The sequence below is a fragment of the Hyla sarda genome, chromosome 2, assembly GCF_029499605.1.
Source record: "Hyla sarda isolate aHylSar1 chromosome 2, aHylSar1.hap1, whole genome shotgun sequence".
Classification (NCBI taxonomy): Eukaryota; Metazoa; Chordata; class Amphibia; order Anura; family Hylidae; genus Hyla; species Hyla sarda.
The window spans coordinates 309200333-309212804 of record NC_079190.1 but is presented as its reverse complement, the minus strand read 5'-3'; the positions used below and the strand labels follow the sequence as shown (position 1 = coordinate 309212804).

Genomic DNA, 12472 nt, shown 5'->3' with positions numbered 1-12472 from the left:
AATGTGAACGATGCCATAGTGTGTGATGATTCTGAGGAGGTGGAATCACTGTGGGTAGAATTACAAAAGGAGGGAAATACTGAAAAAATAATATTTGGTGTAATTTACAGACCCCCTAATATCACTGAAGAGATAGAAGGTCGGCTGTATAAACAAATAGAGAGGGCCGCCCGGGCAGGTACAGTGGTAATAATGGGAGATTTTAACTATCCAGATATAGATTGGGGACGGGGGTTGGCTAAAACTACAAAGGGGAGAAAATTCCTAAATTTATTGCAGGATAATTTTATGGGCCAGTTTGTGGAGGACCCAACAAGAAGTGATGCCTTGTTGGATCTGATCATTTCCAACAACGCAGAGCTGGTTTGTAATGTAACTGTGAGGGAAAACCTTGGTAATAGCGACCACAATATAGTTACTTTTGACTTAAAATGTAGAAAACAAAGACAGACGGGGAAAGCAAAAACATATAACTTTAAAAAGGCAAATTTCCCTGGGCTGAGGGCTGCACTACAGGACATAGACTGGGGGGAGGTGTTCTCAAATACTGATACAGAAGGTAAATGGGACATCTTTAAATCAACTCTAAATAACTATACAGCTAAATATATACCAAAGGGGAACAAATATAAACGATTAAAACTAAATCCTACATGGCTGACAAATGAGGTTAAAAGAGCAATAAACAAAAAAAAAATAGCCTTCAAAAAATACAAATCTGATGGGTCAGCTATAACATTTAAACAGTACAAGGAGCTTAATAAAATCTGTAAAAATGTAATAAAAACAGCAAAAATTCAAAATGAGAGACAGGTGGCCGAAGAAAGCAAAACTAATCCTAAATATTTTTTTAGATATATAAATACAAAAAAACCAAGGACAGAGCATGTAGGACCCCTTAATAATGATAATGGGGAGGTTGTCACGGGCGATCAAGAGAAGGCGGAGCTACTGAATGGGTTCTTTAGTTCTGTATACACTATGGAAGAAGGAGCTGACATTGGTCAGGTCAGTGCTGGTAACACATCATATACTGTATTGAACTGGCTTAATGTAGAGATGGTACAAGGTAAGTTAAGTAAAGTAAATATAAGCAAATCTCCAGGGCCGGATGGACTACACCCAAGAGTTCTTAGAGAGGTAAATTCAGTAATATCTGTACCCTTGTTCATGATATTTAGAGATTCTCTGGTGTCTGGTATTGTGCCAAGGGACTGGCGCAAGGCTAATGTGGTACCAATCTTCAAGAAGGGCTCTAGGTCTTCGCCAGGCAATTATAGACCGGTAAGTCTAACGTGCATTGTGGGTAAATTGTTTGAAGGACTTATAAGGGATTACATACAGGAATACATAGGGGATAATAGTATTATAAGTGATAGCCAGCATGGGTTTACTAAGGATAGAAGTTGTCAAACCAATCTAATTTGCTTTTATGAAGAGGTGAGTAGAAGCCTTGACAGAGGAATGGCTGTGGATATAGTGTTTCTGGATTTTGCCAAAGCATTTGATACTGTCCCTCACAGACATCTGACAGGTAAGTTAAGGTCCTTGGGCTTGGAAACTTTAGTTTGTAACTGGATTGAACACTGGCTCATGGATCGTACCCAGAGAGTGGTGGTAAATGATTCGTACTCTGATTGGTCCCCGGTTATTAGTGGTGTACCCCAAGGTTCAGTACTGGGCCCGCTGCTGTTTAATTTATTTATCAATGATATAGAGGATGGTATTAACAGCTCTGTTTCTATCTTTGCAGATGACACCAAGCTTTGTAGCACGGTACAGTCTATAGAGGATGTGCATAAGTTACAAGATGACTTGGATAGACTAAGTGTCTGGGCATCCACTTGGCAAATGAGGTTCAATGTGGATAAATGTAAAGTTATGCATCTGGGTACTAATAACCTGCATGCGTCGTATGTCTTAGGGGGGATTAAACTGGCAGAGTCACTGGTAGAGAAGGATCTGGGTGTACTTGTAGATCACAGACTACAAAATTGCATGCAATGTCAGGCTGCTGCTTCCAAAGCCGGCAGGATATTGTCATGTATAAAAAGAGGCATGGACTCGAGGGGCAGGGACATAATACTCCCCCTTTATAAAGCATTGGTACGGCCTCACCTGGAATATGCTGTTCAGTTTTGGTCGCCTGTTCATAAAAGGGACACTGCGGAGTTGGAAAGGGTGCAGAGACGCGCGACTAAACTAATATGGGGCATGGAACATCTTAGCTATGAGGAGCGATTAAAGGAGTTACAATTGTTTAGTCTTGAGAAGAGACGTTTAAGGGGGGATATGATAAACGTATATAAGTATATAAATGGCCCATACAAAAAATATGGAGAAAAACTGTTCCAGGTTAAACCCCCCCAAAGGACGAGGGGGCACTCCCTCCGTCTGGAGAAGAAAAGGTTTAGTCTAAAGGGGCGGCACGCCTTCTTTACCGTGAGGACTGTGAATTTATGGAACGGTCTACCTCAGGAACTGGTCACAGCAGGAACAATTAACAGCTTTAAAGCAGGGTTAGATACATTCCTAGAACAAAATAACATTAATGCTTATGCAGAATTATAAAACTACATCCCTTTCCCTTATCCCCTTACATCCTTCCCTTCAATCCCCTGGTTGGACTTGATGGACGTATGTCTTTTTTCAACCATACTAACTATGTAACAGAATATTGCACTAATGAAAAAAGATGGTACTAAAAATTAAATGGCTGTATTACACTATTATGAAATGTATTGCACTGAAAGTAAAGTGCAATAAGTGATAGAACTAGTGCTATTATTATCAATGTGCAACTATGTAGAGTAACAACATCATAAGTCTCACTGCATGCCAAAAGCTGTAAACAAAAAAGAGGCACTGAACAACAATAGAAGTGTGTTGACACACTGCACCGGACCCCACCCCCCACACCTCACCCTCCAACGCGTTTCGCTGCTGCTTTGTCCAGGAGCGGTGAGGTGGGGAGATGCTTAGGGGTTTCAATACCTTGTACAAATGAAGGATGGCCCATAGAGAATAGGCAGTCGCCATTATTTGGTGCTTCGCGCGTGCCACATGCCGCTGCCCCCTCCGGAGCCACGTCACCTAAGCACCAGCAGGGGCACAGGAAGCACCGTTACGTGAGCCCGACCACGTGATATCCGGCGAAGCCGCGACGTGCATGCGCACCGAAGCGCACAGCCACCAGCCGCCATCTTAAGTAAGGGAAAGCTCATCCTTACTAAGGACACATGAGAAGGAGTCTGTCCAGACATATAATATAAGGAAATTGGATTGGAACTGATGTGTGATAAAGATGGGTGATGTGAAGTGAGAGAAATGAGTGAAGGAATGTGTGCCAATGTGAAAAATAATTGTATGAAAATTAATGTAAATTTTTTTTATTTATTATTTGAGTGAAAAAATACAAGAATGTATATACAAAATAAATAAATGAGTATATAAATAAATATATGTACACACAATATATAAAAATTGATACATATGAAATAAATTAATGTGATAAAAAATTGAAAGAATATATTGTGTATAAAAAGAATGATGTGAAAAAATATATAATTAAGAGAATTAATAATGTGCATGATGAAAAAAGTGTGATGGTGTGATTATAATCTGTTATGTGGATAAAAATGATGAATATGTGAATATCGTGACATATATGAGAAGCAGTGACAAAACCAAACCACAGCAAAGAAAAAGGTGAAAAGTGTATAAGATTAATAATAAATAATGAATAATAAATAATAAGTAATAGATAGTAAATAATAGAAAATGAAAAATTATTTAAAAAAAATAAATAAATAAATAAATAATGAGTGGTGATTGCACACCATCCATATTCCATCCACAAGAGTAAAGGTGAATGATACGAGTCCATCTGCAGTGAAAAATCACGTCTCTCAAAGGCCAAAAAAGTCAAGAGTTGAAATACTGGGAAAAAAATATATATATAAAAGAAAATTAGTGAAGAAATAAATATAATAATAAACCCTAAACATCCCCACAACACTGCTATGACATATAAATGAGAATAAAATATATATATTGTTAAGAACCTGAGAATGGTGGACTACAGGAAGCATGAGAACCCAAGCTGCTCATTGAGACCTCGCAGTGACATAGTTTTCAATGTGCAAAGCCATTTGCATTCAATTTGTTCCAACTTTTTCTTGCAGTCTCCTCCTCTTAATCCCAAGTGAATACGATCAATCCCTCCAAATTTCAAGAGTTTTGCAATTTCATTATGATGATTTCTGAAGTGTCTGGGAATCGGTTTGAGTCTTTGCATTCCTTCTCTATCAAAAATGTCTATCCTCATAGCTGCCCTAATGTCTCTCATATGCTCCTGTATCCTAATGCGTAACTCCCTTGTTGTCATCCCAATGTATATCAGTCCACATGGACATGTCGCATGATAAATAACCGTAGTGGACTTGCAGTTAATATGAACAATTCTGTATGCTTTGGTGTTACTAGAATCCATAAACGTGTTGGTCCTTTCCATCTGAGGACATAACGAACAGTTCCCACATGGTACTGAGCCCCATCTAGGCCCCTGTGAAGAAAAAATATACTGGTTGGGTACAACATAATGACTTCTCACTAGGCTGTCACGTAAGGTTTTACGTAAGGTTCGGACTTTTGAAAAATGTTGGCCCATTCTATCCCAGGACCCAGACATTAGGGGATTTATTACCCCCAGACCACTAGTGACAGCTAGACGGAGTAAAACCTTACGTGACAGCCTAGTGAGAAGTCATTATGTTGTACCAACCAGTATATTTTTTCTTCACAGGGGCCAAGATGGGGCTCAGTACCCTGTGGGAACTGTTCGGTATTTCCTCAAATGGAAAGGACCAACACGTTTATGGATTCTAGTAACACCAAAGAATACAGAATTGTTAATCATATTAACTGTAAGTCCACTACGGTTATTTATCATGCGACATGTCCATGTGGACTGATATACATTGGGATGACAACAAGGGAGTTACGCATTAGGATACAGGAGCATATGAGAGACATTAGGGCAGCTATGAAGATAGACATTTTTGATAGAGAAGGAATGCAAAGACTCAAACCGATTCCCAGACACTTCAGAACTCATCATAATGGAATTGCAAAACTCTTGATATGTAGAGGGATTGATCATATTCACTTGGGATTAAGAGGAGGAGACTGCAAGAAAAAGTTGGAACAAATTGAATGCAAATGGATTTGCACATGTCACCGCGAGGTCTCAATGAGCAGCTTGGGTTCTCATGCTTCCTGTAGTCCACCATTCTCAGGTTCTTAACAATATATATTTTTTATTCTTATTTACATGTCAAAGCTTTCTTATGGGGATGTTTAGGGTTTATTATTATCTTTATTTCTTCACTAATTTTCTTATATATATATATATATATATATATATATATATATATATATTTTTTTTTTTTTTTTCCAGTATTTCAACTCTTGACTTTTTTGGCCTTTGAGAGACATGACTTTTCACCGCAGATGGACCCATATCATTCACCTGTACTCTTATGGATGGAATATGGATGGTGTGCAATCACCACTCATTATTTATTATTTATTTTTATTTATTATTTTTCATTTTCATTTTCTATTATTTACTATCTATTACTTATTATTTATTATTCATTATTTATTATTAATCTTATACACTTTTCCCCTTTTTCTTTGCTGTGGTTTGGTTTTGTCACTACTTCTCATATATGTCACGATATTCACATATTCATCATTTTTATCCACATAACACATTATCATCACACCTTCACACTTTTTTCATCATGCGCATTATTAATTCTCTTAATTATATATTTTTTCACATCATTCTTTTTATACACAATATATTCTTTCAATTTTTTTATCACATTAATTTATTTCATATGTATCAATTTTTATATATTGTGTGTGCATATATTTATTTATATACTCCTTTATTTATTTTGTATATACATTCTTGTATTTTTTCACTTAAGTAATAAAAAAAAAAATTTTTACATTCATTTTCATCATCTCACACTTTTTCATAATCACATTCCCATCACATTTTTATCACATTCATATTATGTAGGTTTTTTCACATTCAACATTCCTTTCATACAATAATTTTTCACATTGGCACACATTCCTTCACTCATTTCTCTCACTTCACATCACCCATCTTTATCACACATCAGTTCCAATCCAATTTCCTTATATTATATGTCTGGACGGACTCCTTCTCATGTGTCCTTAGTAAGGGTGAGCTTTCCCTTACTTAAGATGGCGGCTGGTGGCTGTGCGCTTCGGTGCGCATGCACGTCACGGCTTCGCCGTATATCACGTGATCAGGCTCACGTAACGATGCTTCCTGCGCCCTTGCTGGTGCTTAGGTGACGTGGTTCCGGAGGGGGCGGTGGCGTGTGGCGCGCTCAAACCGCCAAATAATGGCGACCGCCTATTCTCTATTGGCCATCCTTCATTTGTACAAGGTATTTAAACCCCTCAGCATCCCCCCACCTCACCGCTTCTGGACAAAGCAGCAGCGAAACGCGTTGGAGGGTGAGGTGGGGGGGGGGGGGGGTCCGGTGCAGTGTGTCAACACACTTCTATTGTTGTTCAGAGCCTCTTTTTTGTTTACAGCTTTTGGCATGCAGTGAGACTTATGATGTTGTTACTCTGCATAGTTGCACATTGATAATAATAGCACTAGTTCTATCACTTATTGCACTTTACTTTCAGTGAAATACATTTCATAATAGTGCAATATAGCCATTTAATTTTTAGTACCATCTTTTTTTATTAGTGCAATATTCTCTTACCAGTTCAAGATAGCTTAATAATTTGTTTACATCTTTTAAGCACTTTCTAGACAGTGCAATAATAGATCTGTTTACATGCCATATATACTGAATTGTTGATTAATTAGCTCTTTAGTCACTGTACATATATACTTATTAATTTTTCTTTATGAATTTTCCATTTATTTATTTTGCTACATGTGTACATTTGAATATATGAATTGTCTGTATAAATTGTTCTGCACTGTGCCCCTCCATCCAAAAATATATTTTAATCGTCTTATGTGTATGTGTTTTTATGGGTATTTATTGGTTAAAATTTGATGATTAAATAAAAATTAATTTTGTACATAAAATTTGTTGGATATTTTTTGGCTTATTTTATATGGGAGATACCTAATGTGGGGGACCTGCTACTACCTAATGTGGGGACCTGCTACTACCTAATGTGGGGAGCCTGCTACTACCTAATGTGGGGAACCTGCTACTACCTAATGTGGGGAACCTGCTACTACCTAATGTGGGGAGCCTGCTACTACCTAATGTGGGGAACCTGCTACTACCTAATGTGGGGAACCTGCTACTACCTAATGTGGGGAACCTGCTACTACTTAATGTGGGGGACCTGCTACTACCTAATGTGGGGGACCTGCTACTAACTAATGTGGGGAGCCTGCTACTACCTAATGTGGGGAACCTGCTACTACCTAATGTGGGGAACCTGCTACTACCTAAAGTGGGGAACCTGCTACTACCTAATGTGGGGAACCTGCTACTACCTAATGTGGGGAACCTGCTACTACCTAAAGTGGGGAACCTGCTACTACCTAATGTGGGGAGCCTGCTACTACCTAATGTGGGGAACCTGCTACTACCTAATGTGGGGAGCCTGCTACTACCTAATGTGGGGAACCTGCTACTACCTAATGTGGGGAGCCTGCTACTACCTAATGTGGGGAGCCTGCAACTACCTAATGTGGGGAACCTGCTACTACCTAATTTTGGGAACCTGCTACTACCTAATGTGGGGAAACTGCTTCTACCTAATGTGGGGAACCTGCTTCTACCTAATGTAAGGGAACTGCTACTACCTAATGTGGGGAACCTGCTACTACCTAATGTGGAGGACCTGCTACTACCTAATATGGGAAGCCTGCTACAACCTAATGTGGGGAGCCTGCTACTACCTATTGTGGGGAGCCTGCTACTACCTAATGTGGGGAACCTGCTTCTACCTAATGTGGGGAAACTGCTACTACCTAATGTGGGGAGCCTGCTACTACCTAATGTGGGGAGCCTGCTACTACCTAATGTGGGGAGCCTGCTACTACCTAATGTGGGAAGCCTGCTACTACCTAATGTGGGGAACCTGCTACTACCTAATGTGGGGAACCTGCCACTACCTAATGTGGGGGACCTGCTACTACCTAATGTGGGGGACCTGCTACTACCTAATGTGGGGAACCTGCTACTACCTAATGTGGGGAACCTGCTACTACCTAATGTGGGGAACCTGCTACTACTTAATGTGGGGGACCTGCTACTACCTAATGTGGGGGACCTGCTACTAACTAATGTGGGGAGCCTGCTACTACCTAATGTGGGGAACCTGCTACTACCTAATGTGGGGAACCTGCTACTACCTAAAGTGGGGAACCTGCTACTACCTAATGTGGGGAACCTGCTACTACCTAATGTGGGGAACCTGCTACTACCTAAAGTGGGGAACCTGCTACTACCTAATGTGGGGAGCCTGCTACTACCTAATGTGGGGAACCTGCTACTACCTAATGTGGGGAGCCTGCTACTACCTAATGTGGGGAACCTGCTACTACCTAATGTGGGGAGCCTGCTACTACCTAATGTGGGGAGCCTGCAACTACCTAATGTGGGGAACCTGCTACTACCTAATTTTGGGAACCTGCTACTACCTAATGTGGGGAAACTGCTTCTACCTAATGTGGGGAACCTGCTTCTACCTAATGTAAGGGAACTGCTACTACCTAATGTGGGGAACCTGCTACTACCTAATGTGGAGGACCTGCTACTACCTAATATGGGAAGCCTGCTACAACCTAATGTGGGGAGCCTGCTACTACCTAATGTGGGGAGCCTGCTACTACCTAATGTGGGGAACCTGCTTCTACCTAATGTGGGGAAACTGCTACTACCTAATGTGGGGAGCCTGCTACTACCTAATGTGGGGAGCCTGCTACTACCTAATGTGGGGAGCCTGCTACTACCTAATGTGGGAAGCCTGCTACTACCTAATGTGGGGAACCTGCTACTACCTAATGTGGGGAACCTGCCACTACCTAATGTGGGGGACCTGCTACTACCTAATGTGGGGGACCTGCTACTACCTAATGTGGGGAACCTGCTACTACCTAATGTTGGAAACCTGCTACTACCTAATGGGGGGAACCTGCTACTACCTAATGGGGGGAGCCTGCTACTACTAATGTGGGGAATCTGCTACTACCTAATGTGGGGAACCTGCTACTACCTAATGTGGGGAGCCTGCTACTACCTAATGTGGGGAGCCTGCTACTACCTAATGTGGGGAGCCTGCTACTACCTAATGTGGGAAGCCTGCTACTACCTAATGTGGGGAACCTGCTACTACCTAATGTGGGGAACCTGCCACTACCTAATGTGGGGGACCTGCTACTACCTAATGTGGGGGACCTGCTACTACCTAATGTGGGGAACCTGCTACTACCTAATGTTGGAAACCTTCTTTTGTGGGGGAACCTGCTACTACCTAATGGGGGAACCTGCTACTACCTAATGGGGGGAGCCTGCTACTACTAATGTGGGGAATCTGCTACTACCTAATGTGGGGACCTGCTACTACCTAATGTGGGGGACCTGCTACTACCTAATGTGGGGGACCTGCTACTACCTAATGTGGGGAACCTGCTACTACCTAATGTTGGAAACCTTCTTTTGTGGGGGAACCTGCTACTACCTAATGGGGGAACCTGCTACTACCTAATGGGGGGAGCCTGCTACTACTAATGTGGGGAATCTGCTACTACCTAATGTGGGGAACCTGCTACTACCTAATGTGGGGAGCCTGCTACTACCTAATGTGGGAAGCCTGCTACTACCTAATGTGGGGAAACTGTTACTACCTAATGTGGGGAAACTGCTACCTACCTAATGTGGGGGGCATGCTACCTACCTAATGTGGGGAACATGCTACCTACCAAATGTTTGAAACATGCTACCTATCCAGGTTATTTAATGTGCATAAAATATGTGACAAAATTGCTTTGTGTTGTGTTTTCATTTTATATACTTTGATAAAAAGGCCCATCACAATCTTCAGCAACAGGCCCATGATGCTCTTAATCCGGCCCTGCATACAGAGGTATATGCTGTACTCAAGATCTGTATATCATATAAGTCATTATATACAGGACTATATAAGTGGTCATCTTTTTTATTTTTTCCATACAGCTCAGACTGCCAAAGTGACTTCTTCCAGCCAATCCTCAACTCTTCATCATCTGCAGAACAAGCATTTTTTCTTCCTAACTGTACACAGTCTTCCCATCTATAGGCCCCTAAACTGTAATAATGGTTCACCAAGCATGTATATCCCCCACAGTATCCCCCACAGTAGGCAGGTAGTTCCTCTGTTAGATAGGATACTGTATTTCCTAGGATAGAATCCTGTTCCAGGCTTTGTGCCAACCTGTCTATCTAGCAGTATATTTGAGTCTATGCCTGTGTTTCATGTATTTTTATTTATGTTTCCTCCCTGGCTGGTATCCATTCCACAATGTTGAGTGTGCCGCTAGCAAGGAGTCAATTTGAAGTTATTATTGCTGTCCACTTTTTTTATGGAGTGTTGTGTTTTTTTTCTAGCGTGAATTGTGCTCTTACACTATAGTGCAGCATAGAGCGGATGGGCAATAGGAAGGGTCAGCAGTTTAGGGACAGTTAGGTATTATTTGGCTCTTGTATTATTTGTATACTGGTATTGATAGTTTTGTTATAGTATATGTATAGTGCTTTTTAATCAGTATGGTGGTATTATCCAGTCTTTGTGTGGTGGCATAATTTGTTCCATGTATACTGTTATTATTAGTAATATTGATCCCAGTATGCTGAATTTGGTCAGTAATAGTATAATGGTAGTATGTATGATGATAATATTTCAGCTTGTATATTAGTAATATTAGTCTCAGTATACAGGATTTTGTCAGTAACAGTATGATGGTAACATGTGTGGTGATAATAATCCTACTGGTATACTGGTATTATTAGTAATATTGGCCTTAGTATTCAGGACTTGGTCAGTAACAATATGATGGCAATATGTGGGGTGATATTATTCCTTCTTGTATGCTGGTAATATTAGTCATGGAAAATTATCTTACCTATTTTTTTTTATATATATCTTTATTTGAAGTCTCACACAGGGCTCTTGCTTTATGAGGTCTGGGGGCCTCAAGTTTTGCTAGTCCACTTAATGCTCATGGGGCTATGGCTATAGGGGCATTTTGGTTGGTATAATTTTATGATGGGGGTGGGGCAGCCCAATAAGGAACAAGAGCCTTCCTATTGCTCCCCGCTCTACAGCCCACACCCTCCCCCTGATAATTTGCATTCCCAAGGGCATTTAGTGTGTTAGAACATTCCTCAGACAACCATTAAAAACTTGTGGTTGCAATTTCAATGTTGAAGAGTTTATATATGTATATTATGGGGGAGATTTATCAAAACCTGTGTAGAGGAAAGTTAACCAGTTGCCCATAGCAACTAATTAGATTGATTCTTTCATTTCTCAAAGGCCCTGTTAAGAATAAAAGAAGGGATCTGAATGGTTGCTATGGGCAACTGGACAACTTTTCCTCTGCAGGTTTTGATAAATCTCCCCAGATGTGTGTTTGTGTGTGTGTATATATATATATATATATATATATTTGTATTTATATTTAAATGAAATATAATATTTCCTTATACAGCCTCCCCTTCCTCAATTACCACCTATGAGACTTGCCAGACCTATGAGAGACCAATTGCCTTCACAGCACGCTCACGCAAACTTTGGGTCCATTTCAAAAGCAATGAGGTGAACAGTGCTCGTGGTTTTCAAGTGCCTTATGTAACATATGATGGTAAGACACATGTGTTAGAAGAAATTAGAGGTGTTTTTAATGTAAATGTTGTATACATAAAAATTCTGCCAAAATTAATTGTTCTTCTTTGATTTAGAGGATTATGAACAGTTAGTTGAGGATATTGTGCGGGATGGAAGATTATATTCCTCAGAAAACCACCAAGAAATTTTGAAGGTAAAATCCTTTTTTATAGGTGAAACTAACAACTCTTCACAACAATGATGTATATAATGTACATTTAAATGGCATTTACCCAGCTATTTTACTAATATAAACCAATTACAAATATGGCAGAAAACAATTGGGCCTCATTCATCAAAACTATCTAATAGTAAATCTGATTTAGTTTTCCATAGCAACCAATCATCATTTAGTTTACATTTTACCACAGCAGTTTATTGAAAAATTACAGCTATGCTGTGATTGGTTGCAATGGGTATCAGGACAATGTTTTTTTTTGGCGGAGAGAAGAAGCAGGGCGGGCAGGGGGAGGTGAGATGACATAGGGAAGGCAGCAGATCATATAATAACCCA

The 12472-nt window shown here is 40.2% G+C and overlaps 1 protein-coding gene across 1 annotated transcript in view; it reads left to right on the top strand.

The window, feature by feature from the left end:
• Positions 1–12472, top strand: part of SCUBE3 (signal peptide, CUB domain and EGF like domain containing 3) — a 1482089-nt gene that overhangs the window by 1273339 nt on the left and 196278 nt on the right. Inside the window, exons 24-25 of the mRNA XM_056557668.1 lie at positions 11783–11935; positions 12033–12112. Of these exons, the coding sequence (XP_056413643.1) occupies positions 11783–11935; positions 12033–12112 (233 nt within the window). The remainder of the gene's footprint in view (positions 1–11782; positions 11936–12032; positions 12113–12472) is intronic.